Source organism: Micromys minutus, assembly GCF_963924665.1.
Source record: "Micromys minutus genome assembly, chromosome: 11".
In the NCBI taxonomy this organism is placed as follows: Eukaryota; Metazoa; Chordata; class Mammalia; order Rodentia; family Muridae; genus Micromys; species Micromys minutus.
This window is the reverse complement of record NC_137980.1, coordinates 38017605-38042894: the sequence shown is the minus strand read 5'-3', so window position 1 is coordinate 38042894 and position 25290 is coordinate 38017605. Positions and strand designations below refer to the sequence as shown.

The 25290-nt window shown below is 43.9% G+C and overlaps 1 protein-coding gene across 1 annotated transcript in view; it reads left to right on the top strand.

Moving 5' to 3' along the window:
• Positions 1–21485: 21485 nt before the first annotated feature.
• DOK5 (docking protein 5) overlaps positions 21486–25290 on the top strand; it is a 136533-nt gene continuing 132728 nt past the window's right edge. The window contains exon 1 of the mRNA XM_080925733.1: positions 21486–21600. Coding sequence (XP_080781859.1) covers positions 21535–21600 — 66 coding nt within the window. The 5' untranslated portion in view covers positions 21486–21534. The remainder of the gene's footprint in view (positions 21601–25290) is intronic.

The following is a 25290-nucleotide window of genomic DNA, read 5'->3' as shown; positions in this document are numbered from 1 at the left end:
GGTATGGTGTGGTGAGGCACTCCTGGAGGACGGGGGATAGGTCTGCTTGTAAACACTTATGGTGATGCTAGAGTTTGAACTTAAGTTGTTCTGATTCCTGAATTGTAGATTTTTAGTGCTATGTTTATATGCTGACTCTCCTACTGCTGGCCCATCTAGGAGATCAAGGTCACTGTGCTGTGTAATAAACATAGTGAATGTATATTGAGTGATTAACACATACCAGGTACTAAGGATAGATCTATCATCTATCTATCTATCTATCTATCTATCTATCTATCCATGCACCCACTCATTCATCCATTCATCCATTTATCATCTATCATCTATAATCTATCTGTCATCTATAATATATCATTTCTCATCAATCTATCTGTCAGATTGTCTTTCTGTCACCTGTGTAACCCTGTCATGTGTTTAAGTTTCTAGAAATCATCTATTTGCACTTATTACCAATATATACATCTACCTATATATGTATATATGTATTTATCTATCTATCTACCATCTGTGACCAACCTATTCAGAACTATTCTTTATCTATATTATCACTTATTAACTATTATCAGTCTATTCACCCATTATCTATCTTTCCATCACTGTCGTTATCATCATCATCGTCATCATCGTTATCATCATCAGTCTGTCTCCAGTGTCCTGTTCCTCCCATGCTGAAGAAAGACACCCACTACTTAGGATCTGCAACAAAAAGCTACGTTTATAGTTTGCTAAGCATGCGAAGCCCCCATCACCCACTAAAATTCATAAGAGCTGATGGTTGCAGTGTTGGAAAGCTGTGTGTGCGGAGGTCAGGGAAGGGTTCAGGAGTACAGAGGCAAGGGCTTATGAGCTGTCAGCTATGGGGCCTGGTTAGTGGCATTAGGTTGCTGTTGTCTTTCATAAAAGTGAGCTGTGATAATCTGGGGGAGAATTTGAAATGATTTTTGACAGGATAGACTACAAAGAAAATGCAGTGTTTTTTTTTCTCCTTAATTTTGATGCTAACAGTGTTCTAAGCTTACAAGAAGACTATGAAGAAGGTGTTCTTAATACACTTTGATAGATGAAAAAATCAGCAGATGGGTATATAGATAGACAGGTATGTGTATCATCTGGTCCCTCAGGCAGGTGAAGGGGTAGAATAAAGCTTTTGATAATGACCTTTTCTGACTCCAGAGCCGGCCTCTCTCTCAGTGCGACTCTTTCCGGGTTTGTGTTCTGCGAACAAGGCAAGCTAACCTTGCATCATCTTCCTTCAAGTCCATGTAGAGTTTAAATTGGGACATTTTATTCCCTTTAGCTCATCATTTGCTCTGGGCCCATCCTCCCTTCTTTCCGGTAACAGGTTTAACCCCCAAGAACGAACACCCACAAGGTTAACCTCCTTGCTGTGACAAAGCACAGCCGTTTAAGGTCATTGTTCCCAATAAGACAGCTCCTAACCACAAAATCAGGCTTGCTTTTGCACAGAGGTTAAGAAGCAGACATTTGACATCACAGTACATCTGGACAGAGGAATGACTCCATGTATGGTAATGGGAAATTACAGTCTGTCTTAACCTGCTGGCTGCACTCTTGACTCTATGACCAATCTTGGGGACGATTAAAGGAAGATTAAGGGGAAGGTAAGTCTTCATCTCTGTAAATTCACACCTCATGTTCTACAGCTTTGAGGACAGGACAGCTGCAGTCAGCAGGGGACTGGCTGCTACCACCCAGCGGCTGACTGACCTGGGGAACAGGAGACTCTGACTGAGGTGGGTATAAAATCCTGGAAAGTGGTTTGGATCTCCCTGTGTAGGTAGTTGGTAGTTTACCAATGGTGCCTTACCTATGTGTTGTGGCTGTAAAGGATACTGGTTAGGTTTAACTGTCAACTTCATAGCAGAGTCACCTGGGAAACGAACCTTAAGAAGCATCTTGATCCAATTGGTTGGTGGGCATTCCTGTGGATGCTGTAGGCCACCCCATTCCCTAGACAGAAGGTCTTCAACAATTTAACAGTGGAGAAGGATAGCTGAGAACAAGCAAGAAGTCAGACATTTATCCTCTCTTGACTGTGATAGGATACTGTCAGTTCCTGCCTTGAATCCCCATAGTGGCCGACTCTGTTCTGGAGCTAGGGGCCCAATAAACCCTTTCCTATCTTACACTGTTTTAGTTGGGGTATTTGTAGCTGCAACAGAAATAAAAAGATGACTCCAGGGTGGTGAGGACGACACACAGCTGGAGAGCATTTATCTATTCTACACATTAATCAGCCTGCTAGCTACCTGCATCTAGGATCCAATATGTCTGTCTCTCTGTCTGTCTGTATATCATCTGTCTTTCAATATCATCTATCTATCTATCTATCTATCTATCTATCTAAAAATCTATCTATTACTTATCATCTATCTACCTACCTACCTATCATCTGTGATCTATATCATTTATCTACCATCTATCTACCTATCTATCATCTATCTATCTATCTATCTATCTATCTATCTATCTATCTATCTATCATCTGTCTGTCTATCCATCTATCATGTCTTCTACCTACCTATTTGCCCATCACCTATTTCCAACCTACTCACATCTATTATCTATCATCTATGTGTTTATCATAACAGCACTCCATTGTATGCACAGCACGGTGTCATCACTCTCTCTGTCATTTGCAGGAGGTGATGAGCTTCTCATAGAGTTTTGTTCCATCCTTAAATGATATTCAACAGCACTGCACGCTGGGTGGTCTTAGCAAAACAGAGACTCGTTATCCTGCAGTTCTGGGTGCCAGGGCATCAGCAGAGACATGTTTACATTGCAGTCTTTCTGCCTTTTCTAACTTCTGGGATTTGCTGGCAGTGCTTAGCAGTCATGGTCTGGTATGCGCATGGGCATGCGCATCTCTCCAGTCTCTACCCCTTTTGTATGTGTGGTATGCGCGCACGTGCGTACGTGCATTTATGCTCAAGCAGGCAGTGAAACAACGTGTCATTGTCCTCATTAGGCTGGACCATCTGACAAGTGAGCCCCTGGGAGCCACGTGTCTCTACCTCCCTGACACTGAGATTGCAAGGCGTGTATCCCCGTTCTCAGCATTTTCTCCGCAGGTTATGGGACTCAAACTCAGTGCTCATGCTCACAAGGCCAATGCTGTACTGACCACACCCACACCTTTCTTTCTCCTCCTAAAGTTTTTTCAAAGCTTCCATTAAAAAAATCCATTCCAGCTATTTATTTTCTATTAATATCTGCAGGGACGTGGAAGGCAGCATTCTCTAGGCAGACTCCTCGATGCCCGCATGGTGACATTGTTTCTCGGTGATGTCACATGGCGAGGCGCTGGGTCCAGGGTCGTGGGTCCCATCTAGATAGATTTTGCTGACACGTTTGAACCCCCACCTTTTGAAGCCCCGAAATAATTTCATCGTTGTGTATTTCGGCACATGCTGTGACTCACAGAGATACACATTCCGCTGCTGTCTGACGAAGGGTAATCTTAAGTGACACATGGGGACAGAAATGTCCGACTGGGTGAGGAAAGCAGCAAAGTTTGAGGAGCTGCATCTGTTTTCTAAAAATAAGCATCCCTTTAAATTTAGTGTCTGAGCATGCCACGTATGTGACGCTGTAGCCTTCCAGGCTATAAGCAACGTTTGATGGTATTACAGGGAGCAGTGTCCGAAGAACAGACCGTCGACAAAAATAACACACTATTACATCAAACTCTTGCCTTGAAATTTGCAGCACAGCTAGAACAGTTCTCTCTTGACCCAACAGGAATTAAGACGAGTATACACAAAGACGATGCCCACTAGACTCTCCATCCCTGTCCAACGCTGAGCATCAAGTGTTCTAATGTATAGTTTGTTGCAGTTTTAATGGTGTTTGTAACATTTACAGATTTCACTCAACCAAATCCTTCAAAACCAGGAAAATAATCAGAACAACTTTTTTTTTGCCTTTGTCATAAGTTAATGGCTACCTACCATAATTTTCACTTCTTGCTATATAACAGGGGAAAAAACCCCAGTAATGTTCAATTTTCAGTATGAGAAACAAACAATAACATTCATCCATGATGGCTGGCCAGTCTTCAAGGACGAGGAAAAATAACTCTGTATAGAAAAAAAAACAAGTTATCTATAAGGAAACAAAAAAAAATTATTTTAGGCCAACCTCCCTCTGGCAAAGTGGAGAGGTGTGTGGAAATGACTTTGACCTTTGTTAAAGGAAAGTTTTTGGAAAAGGATTACATCATAATTTTTGTGTAGACAGATGTCAAGTGAACATGTGTGGATGGTTTTATTTTCCTGGTAAGCAGGGTGCAGGCTGATGCTGTAATCGGTTCCAAACAGCACAGGATTGGGCTGGAGTGTAGCATGCTTCTGAGAGCACATGTTAACATTCTTACGGTCATGGGTTTCATTCCTAGTGCCTGCAGGAAAAGAAATTTAGTTTCTACTCAGGGCTGGGGGGAAGGCAAGTGGACAATCTAGGAGTAGATGCATTTGCCAATTGGAGGGGATGCATTTGCCTATCAGTTACCTACAATTTACAGCAATGCAAGCTAGCTGGAAGCCAGGGAAGGAAGCTAGGTCTTGATACTTCAAAAGTATACAGGGGCAGGTTGAAACGACCCAGCAGGTAAAGGCACTCAGCACAAAGTCTGATGCCCCAAAGTCAGTCCCCTCCTCCTACGGTAGAGTAGATACTCCTGAACACCATGTGCTAACTTCCACACATGCATGTGACATACACATTAAGTAACCATGGTATACATTTAAAAATGTATTTGTGTGTATGTGTGTATGAGTGTGTGTGTGTGTGTGTGTGTGTGTGTGTGTGAGTGTGAGTGTGTGTGAGTGTGTGTAAGTATGTTGTATGTGAGTGTGTATGAAAGTGTGTGTGAGTATGTGAGTGTGAGTTTGTGTGTGTATGAGTGTGTATGTATGAGTGTGTATATGAGTGAGTGTGAGTTTATGTGTATGTGTGAGTGTGTATGTATGAGTGTGTGTGAAAAATGTGTGAGTACGTGTGTGTGTGTGTGTGTGTGTGTACGCATGCACACATGTGCCATGAAACACAAGGAGGAAATTGGTATGAATGGGTTCTCTACTTCTGCCTTTAAGGTCTCAGGAATAGGACTCAGGTCCACAGGCTTGTCATGAAGTGCATCAACCTGTTGAATCATCTCTCCAGGCCAATTAAGAAAGAACATGTGCTTAAGGCTGGAGAGATGGCTCAGTAATTAAAGACACGTGCTGTTCCCGCAGAGGACCTGAGTTTGACTCTAGCACCTATACTGAGCACCTCACAAGCACCCGTAACTCCAGCTCCAGAGGACCTTTGTTTGGCTTCCATAGGCACAGGCACACACACACACACACACACACACACACACACACACACACACACACACGAACATATCCATAAATAAAACCTACTTTTAAAAGGCCAAATATTATCTTTCATTCAGCCAAGATGCTAATGCAATGTCCAAAACGTTCTTGCTTCTGTCGGGAACAGTTTCATTTCTACAGTTATTGAAATAGACTGATATGAAAGTAGACTTTGAAGCTTACATGGGGAATCAAAGAAATATTTAAACTATATTAGTTTGGGTTAGATTCTCCCTACAGGGTTTCTGGGAGACAGACTGTTTTTATTGCAATATTTCTTTAGGAAGCCTGTGGAGTATTTTACTTCATTTTACCAGAAGCCCAGGAGCACGTGGATTCTTTAAGAGTTCTGGTATTGAGTATCCACAGTGGTCGGCACTGCTCGGTGTTTTGAAGGAAGATATTATCACAGCGATCTTATTTCAGTGTAGGTATAACAACTCAGAGTCTGTTTCCTTGTCATGGGGATACGATAGGAAGGATTTAAATGTCCACCGATGAAGAAAGAAGAAATAAAATATTATTGTCATACCATGGACTTGTGACACAGCAGTTTAATAAATCAGATCTACTTGTATATTAATCTGCCCATATCTCTGCAGGAGCGAAATGGGGACAAGGAGAGCTGTAATAAAACAGATACAGAGACTTAATGATTTTTAGATACAGAAAGAATTAACCATCTATAGTTTGACTTGTATGATGCACGGGAAAACGTAATCACCCTTATGGCTCCTATTTAAGAGAGACAAGGTTAAAAGACTTTTCAACTTTACTGATGTGACGGTTAATATCAATAGCCAACTGGACGAGATCTAGATCCACCTGTGAGACAGACTCCTGAACATGTCTGTAAGGATTCCCTTGGTTAGGTTAACTAAGGTGGAAAGGCTTGCCCACTGTGGGTAGCACCATTCCCTAGGTGGGATCCTCGACTGCATATAAAGAACAAGTGAGCTGGGTGCAGAATTCGTTTCTCTTTGCTTCTTTACTGTGATGTACTATGTCTGGCTGTCTTGCCCTTCTGTTGCTGTGACTTATCTCCCTAGATGGATTGTACCCTGAATGGAGAACCAGAATCAACCCTGTTTTCCCTTAGTTGCTTTTGTCAGGGAGTTTTTTTTTTTTAAAAAAATGATGCCAGGGTTGGAAAGATGCTTCAATGATTAAAAGCATGTGCTGTTCTTACAGGGAATCCAGGTTCATTTCCTAGAACATACATGGTAGCTCTTAACGGTCCTTAATTCCAGTACCAGGAGATCCAGTGCCTTCCACTGGCCTGCATTTATTTGACTAATAATAATAATAATTCATTTTTATTTACGATAATGTACATGTGCTTGCTTTGTTTTCTTCCTCATACCCAGTGCAGTACTCCAGCGCATAGGCTGGAACTAGCCACACTCAAGATGGTCCTTTTTTCTTTGAGAACACTCTCACAGACCCACACAGAGGTTTGTCTGCTGTGTGATTTTTAAATTTTATCAAGTTGACAATAGCAGTTAGGTAACACTCAACAAAAAAGCAGGCAAAACCAATCCACAGTATGGAGTTTAGTGAGAAAGAAACCTCTGCCACACGAAGTCACCTCATTCTGTATAGCCCATGATTGTGTCAAGCAAGCATCACCGTGGAGAGGTGTATGGTGATGCCACAAAATGACATTGGAGAACTGATGGTGTTAGGACAGAGTCTCTGTCTAGGTCTTATCATGTGGACCTGTGATTGCAGCCACATGTGGGGCTAAAGCAGGAGAAACAGACATTCAAGGATCATCTGGATTTCAGAGTGAGTTCAAGGCCAGCCTGGGCAGCTTAGAGAGAGCTAGTCTCAAACAAAAGACTACAAAGATGGCCAGGGTGTAGCCTGACAAATCCAAATACAGAAAAATAAAGTAGATATGAAGGGGGGAGATTGTAGGAAGAGGAGGAGGAGGAAGAGGGAGAGGGACAAGGTAGGAAGAAAGGGGGGGGGAAAGAAGGGGAAAAAGAGGGGAGGGGGAAGGGGAGATGGAAAGGAAGGGAGAAAGAGAAAGAGAGAAAGAGGAAAGGGAGAGAGAGGGAGAGAGACAGGGACAGGTACAGAGACAGCGAGAGGGAAAGGAAGAAGAGGGAGAGGGAAAGGAAGGAGGAGAGGGAGAAAGCTGAGGACCAGAAGTCAAGACAAGGAGCATATGAGGACATGGCCACTGGGAAGTAGTAAAGAAGAAAACACCAGTCAGGATTCTACAGAGAAACACCACTAAATGGATTCTCTTTTCATTTAAAGTTAAATTTACAATAAGAATCAACTCACATGACTCTGGGTCCCAGCAAGTCTGACGTGGTGTAGTTAGCAAGCCAGGAGAGCGGATCTTACATTTTCAAGAATCTGGTTGAGTCTGAATGGGGGAGAAACATAAAGCAGGCAGGAAAAGCTCTTTCTCCTTAGATGCTCGATGGATGTAGATTTACACCCATGAAGGCTATTGGCTAAGTCCGTGGACTTTATGTTATCTAGACACATCCAAAGCAATGCTCAGCCAAGTGTCCAGACATGCTGAGGTCCAGGCAAGTCGACATATATAATGAGCCATCCGAAGGAACAAGGAGGAATGGCCTTGGAGAAGCTTGGGGTTCAAACATTTGCAAGAAAAGGAGGCAGGGGAGCAGGAGGGTAGGGTTGGGGACTCCACAGAGAGCTGAGAAAGCCTCAGGCTAAAGGAGGTCCCCGCAGCATCGGGCTGATGGTACCCTTGTTTTCCCATCTGGCTGCAGCAGCTTACAGAGGGTACTCACTGGTGTGAATAGCACCGCAGATCCTACAGGGTGACAGCTGTAAGGTGTCACTAGAGATGACCCAGCAGGTAGCAGTGTGGCTGTCACAGGCAGGCCTGCTATGGGGGAGAGTCAGGTGACTGCAGAACTGCAGAGGTAGAACAGAGGAAGAGGAGGGAGCTGTCCTAGGGAAGCCTTGTGTTCTGCAGTAGATGCAGGCCAAAGCAAGGTTCATCAGCTATCCCGTGATCACGGTGGACAAGCATCTTGAATAGAACGTTTTGAACACAAGGGGTTGAAAGATCACTGGAGTGTCCGTGGAGAGTGGAGTACACACTGGTCAGATCAGTGGGCCGTCCCTCCTTCGAGCTTCAGGTCGGGCTGGAGGCATAGAGATCAGGGCAGGTATCTAAGGAATATCCGAGGGCTGTAGGGAAGAACTCCAGGATGGATCTGATGGGCATCATCTAGAGGAAGACAAACATGTGGATGTTTCCTAGGTTTCCTGGATTGTATGAGCAGCTAGATGGTGGCAGGGCTCTCATTTCTCTCTTTCTCTTCTTCCCTCCTCTTCTGCTCTCTCTCCCTATGTCTCTGTCTCCCTGTCTCTCTTTCTTTTCCTCTTATTCTCCCCCTTCCTCTCCCCTCCATCTCCCTTTCCTCTCCCCCTCCTTTTCCCCCTTCCTTTTTTCATCTCCTTCCCCTCTTTCTTCCTTCCTCCCTTCCTTCCTTAATCTAACAAACAAGTCCCCCTCTATTTCTAGATGCTCTTGCACACACTACAGAGAGGAGGAGGAGTTTGAACCTCTGATCCTCCTGTTTCTTCCTCCCAAATGCTCTGATTACAGGCTTACACTACAACACCTGCGTTTTGTGGAGCTGAAGATCAGATCTAGGGCTTCATGAATGCTTGGTAAGCATTCTACCAACTGAGTTACATCCCCCAGACTCATCAAAACCAACACCTAATGCAATTTTTGTTTTTCTAATGATAGAGGTAAAATACTGACAAATAGTCAACTCTCCAGTGGCGTGACATATGTAAGAGGCAGACATCAGAAGCCCCATGGGGATGTGTTTGTTTTCAGCTAAAAGAAGAGTGTCACCCTCTAAAGTAATAAGACAGATATTTATAGCCAAGAAGCCATCAGAGAGAATAAAAGGGATCATAAATATGTTAAGATAAAAACATGGGAGGGAAATGAACAAAGCAAATAGGAAAACTAGATAATAGACCTAAAGCCAAACACTTGAGGAATCCCATTACATTGTGACCATCTAAGCAGGTTTATGTAGTCAATGGCAGCTTTAAAAATACATGCGACAAACATATCAACCAGACAGCTGCACAGCTAGAGTCCAAAGCTTCAATACTCTTTCCAATAGTCAATAAAGCAAGCAGAGAAAGGGACATCGATCTGGCCTCATATATTAGAAGCCCATCTCTAATAACAGCAGAAGAGAGACATTCCACTCAAAGCCACACAAGTTTCTACCGCAGATTATATTTGGGGCCAGACAATAGATCTCAGTAAAGAAAATCATGATAGTGTTAAAAGAGAAACTAAGAACAAAAAGATACTTGGAGAAAAATCCTCAAACCAAGCAACCTACTGCCCCGAATTCAACATTGAAAGAATAAATGGGAAGAGAAAGAATTTTCAATTTGACATAAAAAAATTGAAATGAATTAGATAACACTGCCCTCCAGCACTAATTGCAAGGAAATATATATCATTTCAAGCTGATATAGGAAAAGAAAAAATGGGTCTGGAGAGATGGCTCAGGAGTTGCCTGCACTGGCTGCTCTTCCAGAGGGCCTGGGTCTGATTCCAAGCACCTGCATGGAGGGTTACAACCATCTGTAACTCCAGTTCCAGAGGACCTAATGCCCTCTTCTGGCCCTTTTCAGTACTGCATGTAGGCAAACCATACACATGAAATTAATTTACAAGAAAATCTTTAAAAATAGACAGAAAGGACTATCTGCAGGAAGCTTAGCTTCCATGTTGAGAGAGGGAAGGAAGGAGAAGAGGGAGGAGAAAAGGACAGAGAGACAGCCAGACTGAGAAGACACAGGGGTTGGGGGTGTATAGAGACACAGAAAACAAAGAAGGGTAGGTAATCTGAAGAAAGGAAGTGTAGAAATCAACAAATCAGGAAAAAAGGAGAATAGTTTATAATAACTCAAAGTGGAAATAACCTGAACTTCAATTAGTAGAAAGAATTATGAGCACCTTACGGTATGTCCATTCATTGGAATATGATACTACCCAGTTAAATAAGAATCATTGCTGCACTCAACAATGTGGACCAGCAAGGTAAAGAGACCCAGAGCAGACTGGCTACTAGAGGGTGAGTTAAGAGTGGCTAGAGACAAGATTTAAAAGGAGGGGGACGGTGTGTTCATGATCTCTCAGGCCTAGACTTATGTTGAAATTAATGAAATTTTATACTTTCTATGTGTGCGGACTGGTTATACCAATCATATTAGTAAAGTTACTTTTAAAAATATGTGACTGCTACCTGGGTGAAACAGTGTTGTGTTTTAAAATTCCCAGTGTCTTAGCGTTATAAAACATAGCAATAAATGACTTTGACCTGACAGGGCTGACTCCTAAGGAATAGAAATTGGAAGGCCGAAATTGGTTTTAGATGTATCAAGATCAGAACATTCTGATGCCTGCCCTGGTGGCAGGAGGGTCACGAGTTCAAGGCCAGGCTGAGCTTTAAACAGTGAGTTTAAAGACTGGATAGATAGCTTAGAACTTAGAATCTTTCTCAATGTTGGGGAGGGAGCACAAAGTGGCCACTTGCCTAGAGTGTGGAACTCCCTGGGTTTATCCCTAGGTGTTCAAAAGCAAGATTACATCATTCTAGAGGTTGGCAGGAATCCCCATGGGTTTCTTGGCTGTCATGGCCCCACTCAGTCCCTACTCAGCATCCCATCCTCCTTTGCGAGAGATGCCCAATCAGAAGGCGCATCCCAGAAAGCCTGCATTCTTCCCGTGTTTGAGAAGAGATGGTCACGGGGTATGTATTGTTTTAGCCTTACAGTCACAAAAGGATGCCCCGCATTGCCAATGGGTCTGTCTCATGATCTCCTAAACATGGCTACTTATTTTCCTTTTTCTAAAACTGATTAACACACAAATGAAACTTTGCAAACAAAACCCTTGCAGACAGAATTTCATGGTATTTTGAAGCGACGTTGAAATCTTATTCTTAATTGCTAGCTGTGCTCAGAAGCAGGCTTTGGCATCACTGGGCAAGGCTTTTGGTCTTTCTGTATGAGGTCCCTGCACTGTGAAATGTGCACTCAGCAATACTGGCAGATTGCTTTGAACAGAAGACTATGTTCTCCCAGAATGCTACTTCTGGGCACGTTGGTCTGTTTCCATGTCAGAGTATGAGGTAGAACAGGAGTTCTCAACCTGTGGGTCATGACCCCTTAGGGCAGTTCATGACCCTTCCACAGGGGTTGGGGAGGGGGACATCGCATATAGATATTTACATTACAATTCATACCAGTAGCAAAATTACAGATGTGAAGTAGTAACCAAGTAATTTTATGGCGGGGGCAGAACGGTTACCATGGTATGAGGAACTGTATTAAAGGGTCTCAGGTTAGGAAGGTGGAGAACCACTGAGGTAGTCACTCAGTGAGTGATGGGGGCAGCCAGGTCCGGTTTCCGCAAGACTCACTTGTAGTCTTGCAGGGCCTCTGGGTGCATGCTGCAGTGAAAGGGACATTGGCAGCCTCTGTCACCCATGCTGCCACCCGTGCGATTCTCCCTGATCTCTTTCTACATAGCTCCACATTTTCTTGAATCAGCTTTGCCATGATCTGTGGGAAAGAGGGCTCCCTTCACTAAAACACAACCACACGCTCCCCAGAAAGTATCCAGGAGCACTTGTGATCACAAGTCTGTCTCTATTTGTGCACGCATTAAGCTAACTAGAGGTGTACTACCTTTTGGGTTAGATACGAAATTTAAGACTTGACATTCTTCAAACCAATTTCTCTCATGAACATCAATGCAAAAGTACTCAATAAAATTCTTGCAAACCAAATCCAAGAACACATCAAAACAATCATCTACCATGACCAAGTAGGCTTTATTCTAGGGATGCAGGTTTGGTTCAACATATGGAAATCCATCAATGTAATCCACCATGTAAACAAACTCAAAGAAAAAAAATCACATGATCCTCTCACTAGATGTTGAGAAAGCATTAGAAAAAATTTAACACCCTTTCATAATAAAAGTATTTGAAAGATCAGGAATCCAAGGCCCATACCTTAACATAGTAAAAGCAATATGTGGCAAACCAGTAGCCAACATCAAACTAAATGGAGAGAAACTTGAAGCAATCCCATTAAAATGAGGGACTAGGCAAGGATGCCCACTGTCCCCCTACCTATTCAATATAGTACTGGAAGTCCTGGCCAGAGCAATTAGACAATAAAAAGAAATCAAAGGGATTCACATTGGAAAGGAAGAAGTTAAAATATCACTATTTGCAGATGATATGATAATATACTTAAATGACCCCAAAAATTCCACCAGAGAACTTTTACAACTAATAACTTCAGCAACGTGGCTGGCTATAAAATTAACTCAAACAAATCAACAGCTTTCCTCTATGAAATGGATAAACAGGCTAGGAAAGAAATTAGGGAATCGACACCCTTCACAATAGTCACAAAGAATATAAAATACCTTAGGGTGACCCTAACCAAGCAAGTGAAGGATCTGTTTGACAAGAACTTCAAGACTCTGAAAAAGGAAATTGAAGAAGGTCTCAGAAGATGGAACGATCCCTCATGTTCATGGATTCGAAGGATCAACATTGTAAAACTGGCCATCTTACCAAAAATAATCTACAGATTCAATGCAATCCCCATCAAAATTCCAACTCAATTCTTCATAGAGTTGGAAAAAGCAATTTGCAAATTCATCTGGAATAACAAAAAACCTAGAATAGCAAAATCCATTCTCAAGAATAAAAGCACTTCTGGAGGAATCACCATTCCTGATCTCAAGCTATATTACAAAGCAATTGTGATTAAAACAAAACAAAACAAAACAAAAAAATACTGCATTGTATTGGTACAGAGATAGGTAGGTAGATCAATGTAACAGAATTAAGGACCCAGAAATGAACCCACACACCTATGGTCACTTGATCTTTGACAAAGGAGCTAAAAACATTCAATGAAAAAAAAAACTGCCTCTTTAACAAATGGTGTTGTTTCAACTGGCAGTCAGCATGCAGACAAATGCAAATCGATTTTTTTCTATCTCCTTGTACAAAGCTCAAGTCCAGGTGGATCAAAGATCTCCACATAAAGCCAGGTACACTGAAACTATTAGAAGAGAAAGTTGGGAAGAGCTTAGAGCACATAGGCACAGGGGAAAAATTCCTGAACAGAACACCAATGTCTTATGCTCTAAGATCAAGAACTGACAAATGGGACCTCATGAAATTGTGAAGTTTCTGTAAGGCTAAGAACACTGTTAAAAAGACAAAGAGGCAGCCTACAGATTGGGAAAGGATCTTTAGAAATCTTACATCTGATAAAGGGCTAGTATACAAAGAACTCAGGAAGCTAGACTATAGAGATTAAATAATCCTATTAAAATGGAGTACAGTGCTAAACAAAGAATTCTCAGCTGAGGAACTTAGAATGGCTGAGAAGCACCTAAAGAAATGCTAAGCATCCCTAGTCATCAAGAAAATACAAAACAAAATACCAGTGAGATTCCAATTCACACCAGTTAGAATGGCTAAGATCAAAAACTCAGATGACAGCAGATACTGGCAAGGATGTGGAAAAAGAGGAACACTCCTCCACTGTTGGTGGGGTTATAAGCTGGATCAACCACTCTGGAAATGTCTGGTAGTTCCTCAGAAAAGTGGACATAGTACAACCTGAAAACCCAGCTATTCCACTTCTGGGCATATACCCCAAAGATGCTCCAACATATAACAAGGACACATGCTCCACTATATTTATAGCAGCCTTATTTATAATAGACAGAAGCTGGGAAGAACCCAGATGTCCTTCAACAGAGGAATGGATACAGAAAATGTGGTATATTTACACAATGGAGTACTACTCAGCTATTAGAAACAATGACTTCATGAAATTCGTAGGCAAATGGATGGAACTAGAGACTATCATCCTGAGTGAGGTAACCCAGTCACAAAAGAACACACATGGTATGCATTCACTGATAAGTGGATACTAGCCCCAGAAAGCTCTGAATACCTAATACCCAAGAAACAATTCACAGACATTATGAAGCTCAAAAAGAAAACAAAAGAAAACAAAAAAAAAAAAACAAAACAAAACAAAACAAAACAGAATGGGAATGCCTCAGTCCTTCTTAGAAAAGAGAACAAAACTCTCGTGGGAGGAAATGCAAGGTCAAATAGAGGAACAGGGATTGAAGAAAAGATCACTCAGAAGCCACCTCACCTGGAGATCCAACATATATGTAGTCACCAAATCCAAGCACTATAGCTGGTCACAAAAAGTACTTACTGGCAGGAACCAGACAGAGATGCCCCCTCAGGGACTATGCTAGAATCATATAGATACAGCTGAATAGGCTTGCAGCTAATCATCGGTCTGAACTCGGGGATTCCAATATGGTTGCTAAAGAAAGGACCTAAGGAGCTGAAAGGGGTTGCAACCACATGAGAAGAACAACATTATCAACCAACCAAACCCTCCAAAACTCCCATGAAGTAAAACACCAACCTTTGTGTGCACTTTGAGAGACCTATTGATCCGTTGTGTATGTAGCTGAAGATGGCAGTGTCTGGCATCAATATGAGAAGAGACACTTGTTCCAGAGAAGACATGTTTTTCCAATGTAGGCAAATGCCAAGGCAATGGGGTGGAGAGGGGGATCAGAAGGGAGTGCACCTTTATGAAGGCAAATGAAGGGGGAGGGGGAGATGGGAGCAGGGCGGGGTAAATGGATAACATCTCAAATGTAAATACAGAGTATTTAATTTAACAAAAAATAAAAAAATTAGACTTGACATTCATTCTTGCAAAAAAAATAGTCATTTTGTTTTTATAAATCTTTTTTTGGAATATATTGGTTTAAAAAGGGTGAGAGGACAAAAAAACTCTAGTATTTTTATCTACAAATAATAACCACAGTCAATATTTTAGCATAGACATTTCCTGTCTGCTGTTCTGTGTAACAAGCAAGACAGACAGCCCACGCCGTGTTGATTGATAAACACAGAAGCCCGTACTGTTTCCGGCTTCATAGAGCATGTCCCTGCTTTCCTCATCCCAACCTGGCCTTTCTTCTGACTTGGTTGCACTGTGCCTTCCTGGGTGGCAGGCTGCCTTGTGTCCACCCCTAGCCTGTCCACCATTGCCTGGACTCAGCGGCACTTCCTTATCTCACTAAGACTTCTCTCCGTGGATTGTCAGACAGGAATTAATCTGTCTTCTAACATCTCTGGCCCCATTGATGGCCACCTGCCCCAGCAGGGACAGAGACTCTGATTCCTGTCTATCCTCCTCAGTCCCCACGCATGGGTCAAATAAAACTTGCCCCATGAGCAAACGGGTAAACTCTACTGTATTCATTTTTTGTGATGAAAATTCCCAGTGATGGTCACGATGGCTTTCTCTTGGCTTTATTTTGGTAGAAGACTTTAGGTCTGGGGTAGAAAACATCTAGAGAACATTCTGTAGCAAAGAGCTGGGCCGTCTGGGAAAGGTTTGTCAGGAAGATGTCAAACACATTCTATTTGGAGGTTGGACACACACTGTTAGCCCACATATGCCATGGCAGTGAAGGGGGCTTAAGAAGGAAAAGAAGCATTCTCTAACCGTTGTGTCTTGAGATGCATTTCCAGAGCAGGCACTGCTGGGGTCAAAGGTCAGCAGGTATCATGGGGTCAAGGGTCAGGGTATCTGGGAATCAGAAACTGTATCTCATCAGCAGCTGGTGATATGTGCCCTCAGTTGTAGCAATGGATCCAGGCTCAAATTCTCATTAGCACTTAGTTCTCTTTTCTAAAGGCTTAGTAACTGCCATGAGAAGTGCTTCTGAGGGGCCTGTGAGATGGCTCAGAGGGAAAAGGGGCTTGCTGCATGAGCTTGAAGAGCTGAGTTCAATCCCTGGGATTCACATAAAACCACAAAGCTGTGCTCTAGTCTCCACATCTAAATCATGGTATTCATGTCCCCACATATATGTATACATACGTGCACATACATACCTATGCACACAATAATAACTAATTTAAAAAAGATGATAAAAACCTTTTAACTCATTTTCTTATGGACCAGATAGGCTAATACTTTAGTATGATGATGTATTTATTTTAATTTATTTAATGTGTATGTCTGAGCCTGCATGGCTTTATGTGTGCCACATGTATGCAGGAGCCGGCAGGCACCAGAAGGGAGTCAGGTGCCCTGAAACTGGAACCACAGGCAATTGTGAGCTACCTGACAGAAGTGGGGAACCAAACCCCAGCCCTCTGAAAGAACCAAAAGTGCTCTTAACTTCTGAACCATCTCTCTAGCCCTGGACCCATTTTTTTTAGGGCAGGGTTTCTCACTGAATCTGGATTTCTCTGATTGGCTAGTCTGGCTGGCCAGTGAGTCACAGGTCTGCTGGCCTCTCTACCCACCCGCCCACCCCAGCACAAACAGCCACACTTCTACTCCCATATCTTATGGGCACTGGGGACCTTAACTCAGGCCTTCAGCCTGCTTTCAGGATTGCCTAGCGACTCTTTACCCAGTGAAGCATCTCTCTAGCCTCTCTTCTTATTGTTGAGCTCCTTAAGCTAGAAAAGTATTTGCAGAAATCTAGAGGCTTCTGGACTTTTCCAGAACAGGTGATAGGCTCCTCGAGGTTCTACACTCCCACCAAGTGCCGCTAAGCACCGGCGCTGAGGCTGTGTGGGCACTTGTCCAGCGCCTTTGCCAAAAATAACCTGCCTTCCCACCCACCCCCTGCTGCTTTCAGGGGGCGTGTCACAGGAGCGGCAGATGCACAGGGCCACTCTTCTCCATAGGTAAGGCAGCTCTGTCCAAAGCCATTTGTCAGTTACCAAGTCACCGTTTCACCAGCCTTCCCTAAACTAAAGATGGGTGACTCGGAAGTGACACCCAATCAGGTGGAAGAAAGCACAGGATGGTTCTGCTTTCCAGACACTCTTTGCTCCGGTCTCCCTTCCTTCCCGTGGCCAAGAAGCATGTGCAAGTCATAGTGACTCACAGGTATCTGTAACTCTAGTTCCAGAGGCACAGGAAACTTCTTGTTTGCAGCTGACTTTCAAGCTAAGATAAGAAAGATGAGATTCTTCTGTGGGATGCATCAGGGGAAACAGGGTCCTGTCAGAGGCATTCTAGATAACACGCTGTGCTTCAAAGGGCTGAGATGAGGCTGAGGGTGCAGCTCAGTAGGCGGAACACTCACTGCCTCTCATATGTGAAGCCCATCCTAGCCCTGGATAAAGCAGGAATGGTGATACCCGGCTATAATCTCAGCACTCAGAAGGTAGAGAAGGGAGGATCAGAAGTTCATACTTTCCTGTCTATAAGAGTGTGATGCTCAGCCCAGGGAGTGGCACTATTGGGAGGTGTGGCCTTGTTTGTAGTGGGTGTGTCACTGTGGGTGTGAGCTATAAGACCCTCATCCTAGCTGCCTGGAAGCCAGTGTTCTCCTTGCAGCCTTCAGATGAAGATGTAGAACTCTCAGCTCCTCCTGCACCATGCCTGCCTGGATGCTGCCATGTTCCTGTCTTGATAATGGACTGAACCTCTGAACCTGTAAGCCAGCCCCAATTAAATGTTGTCCTTATGAGAGTTGCCTTGGTCATGGTGTCTGTTCACAGCAGTAAAACCCCAACAAAGACAAAGAGGAAGAACAAGGTGAACCTGAGATACACAAGACAGACACTAAATAAAGTGAGTAGGGTTTTTTTGTTTTGTTTTGTTTTGTGGTTTTTTTTTTTTTTTATGGTTTTATTTTAAAGGTTGAGATCCAGAAGACAGCTTGCCAAGTTTGAAGAGCTGTAGTCAAGGGGATGCTTCTTAAATGCAAGCCAATTAACTCCTACCGACCAGCCAGCTAGAACCATATGCCACGTCTGGAGAAAACACCAGGAAGCAGATTAGAACAGGGAAGATGGCACAGGAGCTATACTACAAGTGTGACGACCTGGGTTCAACCCCTAAAGCCCGTGTAGGAAATGGTGCAGAGACACTAGCCCTTGCACTGCTGGAGAATGGAGATGAGAGTCCCCTGGGGCTCACTTGCTGATCAAAGACCAGCAACAAACATTTAAGCTCCCCAGGTCTTTGGTTTCCACATACACCTGCACCCACTTGAACTCACACACACACACACACACACACCCCACACTATACACACCACACACACACACACACACACACACACACATATATACACACAGCACACACACAGCACACCACACAGCACACCACACAGTAAGAAACACTCACTCTGAAAACACAAGAGGGGATTCTAAGGAAGAGAAGGCATATGTGTACTATACAAACAAGTCTTAAGGGTTGAAACTGAACGAACAGCAGGAATTAAAACAACTCCGGTGGTGCATGGTAGACTTATTTAGAGAGAACGCGGCCCTCCCGAGCTGCTGCATGGCAGTGTCGAAGTCTGTGGGCTCTGTGGGCTCGGCTTCCCTGTGTTTCTCTTCTTCCCTGACACCACTGGGAATTGCCTAATTTATAAAAGAATTAGAGGTTGTCCTGTGATTAGTACACGATGGTCTATAGTGTGTGTGTGTGTGTGTGTGTGTGTGTGTGTGTGTGTGTGTGATATCAGATTTTTTTTAACCAACCAAATAAAACCATGTACTCTGTTCAATCTTGCACTTGAAAACTCATGTGCTTCCTCCCAGCCAGCATTTCCTAGTCTGATTTGATTATTCTTATTGCCAAACACTGTTCTTTCTTCTCATCAGATTCTTGTGACTACGGGCCGCTCACTCCCTGCTTCTTGTGCAACCCGTTCGTTCGTTCATCTGTTCCTGCGACACTGTAACTGGTCTACAAATGGACTTTTGGACAGATGTCACTCCCAGACACCTCTGTTTCACAGTCACCATGGGCAGCATTGTTAGGATTCTGTTAAACCCCACCCCACAGTTACCTGGCAACAGCCAGGTATGTTCCATCCCAGTTACCTGACACCATAAAGGGGACTGCTTGCCCCCTCCTCTCTCTCTTTTGATCTCTTTTGCTCCTCTCTTGCTCTTTTGTCCCTTCTTTCCCCACCCACCTCCATGTGCTTCTTGCTGGCCTCTACTTCTCCACTTTACTCCTCTCTCTCTCTCTCTCTCTTTCTCTCTCTCTCTCTCTCTCTCTCTCTCTCTCTCTCTCTCTCTCTCTCTCTCTCTCCCCTCTTAACTCTTCTCCCCATGCCCTTCCCCCAATGCCTCGCTGCACCTCCATGGAGCATATTCCGCCTCCCCCTCCCCCCACATACACACACTCTTCATCTTTTCCCTAACATTGGTGCCGAAACCCTGGACATATCTCTATCTTTTTAATAAACACATCAAATAGTGCTAGCTCTTCTAAAGCAGCCCTTCAAATGCCTTCACCACTTTCTCCTCTTTGGGCAAAAGGCTGACACTCACAACATCGTTTTTCATCGTACAGAAACTTGAAGACAGAGCAGATGGCTTACAATATAGCAAAGAGTTCTCATCGGCATCTCTGTCTTCTGGTTGTCCCAATTTAGCCCCAGTCTATGACACATTCTTGGGTGATTTCTCCTCTTTGACTGACTAATACCTATCAAGCCAGGACAACTAAAATGAGAGTTCCCACAGACAAAGGAAGTCCTGTGTGATATTAGAGATGAGAGAAACTCGATGTCATCAGATCTAAGGACCTGTAAAGTAGATGACGCTCTGTGATTCTCACTGAAGGTCTGCCAGCTCATTAGCTCCAACTGGGGTCACCTCTGATGACCAAGAATGGTCTAGCTTTTGAGTAAAGGAAGATTAAGACCTACTTTGGAGATCAAGAAGCAACCTCATGCTTATGACATCAGCCCCGTATCGTCCCTTCAGAATGCTCATGCCTTTGTCCTGGCCCCTTGCTGGCCAGCTGTGGGATGGTGAGCAAGTCCCCAGGGACCGCCTCTTCTCAGCTTCCGGTTGTGTAACTACCATCACCCTTCCTGTAGCAAAGCTGGGGAAGATGCTGTTCAGAGAGTGTCAGCATCGGTCAACTTAAGTTTGCTTAAGGAGGACAGAGCAGGTAGACTCAAACCCTTCACTTCACATCCCGCCTCCATCTTAGGGTTCTAGGAATATTTATAAGCATCCACAATGTTTACCAGGGGCAGCTACATTGTCAGGTTATGGAGGTTTACGTGGGAGTCTGGTAATTACACAAAGGGGCCACACCTTAAGGGGTGCAGGGGAGCTGAACCGAGTCAATGCATACGCAGGACAGAGCAGTGCCGGGTACAAGCTTGCCACCTTGACAAAGTCCTAAGATTTATTGATCATCTATACAGAGCAGGGGTGGTGGGGGGAGGGTTGAGGACAAAGCAGCGACAGGCCAAGAATCAGCTCTGGGGAAACTTACAGTCTTACTGGGAAAACAGGCTCACACCAGAAAAGGGACAATTGATATAACCCTAGAGCCTGACAGCAGAGTCAGGCGTAAGCCTTGGAGATGGCTCTCTTTTATGCGTAGAGGTCACAGGTAAACTACGCAGCTCAGTCTACCCTGGACACAGACACATCCTTAATTAGCTCTTGTGTAGAAAAGCTGAGGCTGAGGGAATGGGTTGGGGCACACACAGCTTTTTTTTTTTTTTTTTTTTTTAAGAGTCTGATGTCCTTCTAAGACAGACTGGAGCTGGAGCTTCGCGGATGTCTGCTATGCTCTGGGACGCGCAGCCGCGCCTGGGGAGAGGAGGTGGGATCTGGGCGGCTGGGGGCCAGGTGGGCGGAGGCCGGGGGAGGGGACCTGTGCGCTCCTCCTTCTGGGCCATCTCTGCTTCCTCCTTCCTCTCTTTCCTCCTCCGTTCTGGTCCTTCTCCTCCTCCTTGGGGGCTGGAGCGGCTCCTCCTCCTGGCAGGCTGCCGCCCAGTCAGCTGACGCCGCTCTCCCCCAAAGTGGCTGCTGGGCGCCGGCGGGCCGCCCACTTTCAGGCTTTGGGGGGAGACAGGGAAAGCGATGTGCGCCTTCTGACGTCTGGTTTCACCGCATCACCTTGTCAACTTTCACTCCCTTAGTCTCTGTCCTGACCCTCCCCACATCCCTCCTCGAAGCCACTCAGGGTGCCGCGCGCACGCTGGGGGCAGCCGGGTCACTGTCTGTCTGGGATGGCTTCCAATTTTAATGACATAGTGAAGCAGGGGTACGTGAGGATCCGGAGCAGACGCCTAGGGGTACGTATCATTCTTTCCGTGATCCTTGTTCGCGACTTCAGGGTCTGCAGCCAGCATCCCCGTTCCAGGCGCTGGAGATTTGCTTGGTGGCTTTCTCAGCCCACATCCCAGGCTACCGCGGCTAAGGCGCTAATGCCAGCATCCAGTATGTCATGGAGCTATCTTTATCTCTCGGATGGCTTGACTTTCTAGCGGTGGCTACCGGAGCCCCATTGACTCTGAATAAATATTTCCCGGTAGCCATGGGTGCTGAATCTGAAAAGCATGGGTCGGTGCTGAGCCTCCCGGATGTCCCCAGCCGGCATCCCATTCGCGCCAACTTAACTTTTCCAGGGGATGGATGGAGGCCAGGACACAGGGCAGGTACTCTGAGCGGGGATCAAGGTCAGTGACTATCTGGCCTCAGGGACTCTGCTCTGCGGTTCAGATGTTAGCAGAGGTGGAGAGAGCTGGTTTCGGACAGGGCCAACTCCCTGGTAGATACCCAGATCAGAACTCCCCTACTCTTGAGCCTGGGCAGTGGGTTTCTGTGTTTTAGACGCCACCTTCTGAGTCCCACTGGACGATCTTTTCGCGTGGAGCCTGGTGCCTGCGCAGAGTTCCTGGAATATGAGCCGAGAAGGAAAGAACGAATGAATGAACCCCAATGGCGCCCTTCTCAATGCTGCTTTACTTTGTTCTTGTTGGGGGCACTTTAGGAGAGAACCATTCCTGCCTCTCTTTGGGTTTTAAGTGACAGTATAGTTTATAGGGGTGGAGGATATTGGAGTATGTATACATATGTAAATGAATATGCATGCACACATATATGTGTATGAATATGCATGTATACGTATGTGTGTATATGGATGTGTGTATGCATACATATGAATATGTGTGTGTTTCAGGCTACTCCATTTCTTCTTGCCATGTGTGTGTTTTTGTTGGTTTGTGTTTGCCAGAGGTTGGGGGCGAGATGGTGGTGGTGGTGATGGTGAGGCAGGGCTGAGATATAAGTTTACTTAGCAAGGACAGCTAGTGTTGGTGAGAATGTCAATGTCTCCGTTAGGCTGAGTGACCCATTGAGAATCTTTTTCCACAAATATATTGTATCTGCTACTAGTTCTTTATATGATCTCTGGCTTTTCTTTTAATGTGCCTTTAATTTGACTGAGAATAAGAGACAGTTTTTCAGTAGTAACTGTGGCCAGAGAGAAATGTCTGCTGGGGAGAAATAGCCTGGATTATTATAAAACTCTTCCCTGGCTCCTTTGGCCTATTTCTTTCTTTGCTTCTTCCCTAATGCTGGTTACTATGTTTGAGCAGGGAAGTTCTAACTGCTGTGACTGTTGTAAACACAGGAAGAAGAATGGTAACAAATCTAACCAACTTTCCTGGATTTGCTACAGTTTCCTTGACTCTCCCTGGGGTCCTCAATCCAGTGACTTCTATGTGACTGAGGAAGAAATCCTAAGAGTGTCACACGTTTTATTATCTTGTGGTGATCGTGTATTACAGAGCGTGTTAGAAAGCCACATTCTAATCTTGCATTTATCCCATCCTGCCAATGGAAGGGACTGGGTCTACACATTCATTCTGTGCTAGAGAGCATTCCAACAGGAAGAGGACATACATTATTAATGCACAGAATATGAATTATTCATGAGGATCAGAGTTGATGCCAAATCCTGACAAGGGTGATTTATAGGAAAAACTGGTTAACATCACGTTCAAGTCTTTTTTTTTCTGTATTATTGTAATTGACATAATATAGTCTTGTGTGTGTCCCAACAAATTTTGGATAGACATTTGAGTCAAACGGAGAGGAAACAGAGTCTAGTTTGCCTTTGTTTTATATTTACAGTATTTTGAATAGTCTGTTTTCTCAAGATACAGCATTTTGTTTGTGTCCACTTAAATATACACAAGAATATTCACTGAATTATGGTGATCATGCTCAGCCAGAAAAGTCAGTTTACAACCGGATAAAATCGGCCTTATTTGTCAACCCCATTCCACCAGTAGATCAGTCTGTTAAGATGCTCTTGTGTTATAATTTATAAAGAAGGCCAATTCCATTGTTGCCAGAGTTGAGTTCCAACTGAAGTTTTGGTAGAAGACTTGCAGAGGTGGAGGATTCTTGGGGAAGTGATGATAAGGACCCAGTGTCCGAGGTCGGGAATGCTGTTGGTGTTAATCTAGGCCATATATAGCATGGAACATGTATATTCTGGGCACTGTGTGAATCCCAGAGAGCTAAGGCAGGGGTTCTAGCAGACTCAGCAGGGAGAGAGTATGTTGACACACCCAGTGACCATACAGAGTGAGGGCTGACCTTGCAACTGGTAGGTAATGTGACAAAGGCTTTATTAGTGGAATCCAGACAAGCGTCTGTGGGAGACAGCCATGTCTGGTAGTATTTATAATTAAACAAGTAAACTGAATTTCATGGTAAGCAGCTGCTGTGTCAAAGAATGTCCCCAGGTTTGGGAAAAGATAAGATAGGAATGAATTTTGCCTCATTAGGCCTGTGACCTTTGACCTTCCTTGGCTTTGATTTTCCAGTGTCAATACTGTGTATGCTATTTAAGATGTTCTTGCGACATCAAATCAGATAATATTTGTGCACATGCAGAGAGAGCACATAGTATTGATTCTTATTCAGTTTTATCTCTAATGTGATCAGAGATGAGCTAAGGGTGGTGATGCTTCTCCAGACTGTGATTTCTTACCTTGTATCTCTATGTGTCCAAAGGCAAACTTTATCATTATTACTATTTAAATTTAAATTTATTTTGATAAACACATCAGAACATGAAAGGAGTTCATACTTCTGGTATCAAGCTGTGCTTTGATGTGTGTGTGTGTGTGTGTGTGTGTGTGTTTTAAATGTTTAAGTCAGGGTAAGGATCTTTATCCTCACTCACTTAGTGAATTTTTTTTTTGAGGCAGGCAGAAATGCTTACCTTGTTTTCTCTCTCTCTCTCTCTCTCTCTCTCTCTCTCTCTCTCTCCCTCTTTCTCTCTTTTTTCTCTCTTTCTCTCTCTTGGATGAGGGTTTTACAAAAGGTTTGTATATAAATATATTTTAGCATAGTTTATGATATAGTTTTGTAAATAAGATAGGAAGCTATTAAGTACTTTGTCAATAGACAGGAAGTAAACTTGGAACCCCTCGATTCAGATGGGTCATATACAGGTCACCTTCAATGAAAGTCCTAATCTTTGCCCTGAGCAATCAAAGCCAGGGTAAACTGATTCTTTGCTTTGAATACCAGAAAGTCAAATGAAATTCAGCTTATTTGAACGGAGAGATCTCTGTGTCGCCTCTTCCACACTGGCTCCTCTGGGTCTCTGGCTGTGCCCTGGGTACAATATTTGTTCAGGAATGTTGTGTTTCTATTTGGGGAGTTATGGGGAGGAGGGGAGCAGCTATCTATAATTATCTAATTCTCAAAAGACACTGGAGATTTCTTGGATGAGTGGGATAGGCAGTGTCTGTGTCATTAACCCGCTAAGTGTGCAATTTAGATGGATTACATGTGGATCTTCATTTGGTTTCTTTCTTTGCAATGAAGAGAATTTTCTAGCTATAATTATCCTGACTGATCAACACTGCAACTCTCAGAGCTTAAATTTAGACCCATTTTTTTTTTATCATTCCTCAATGACTTGATGTTTAAATAACCCGTCTTTGCTCCCCTTCCCTGAC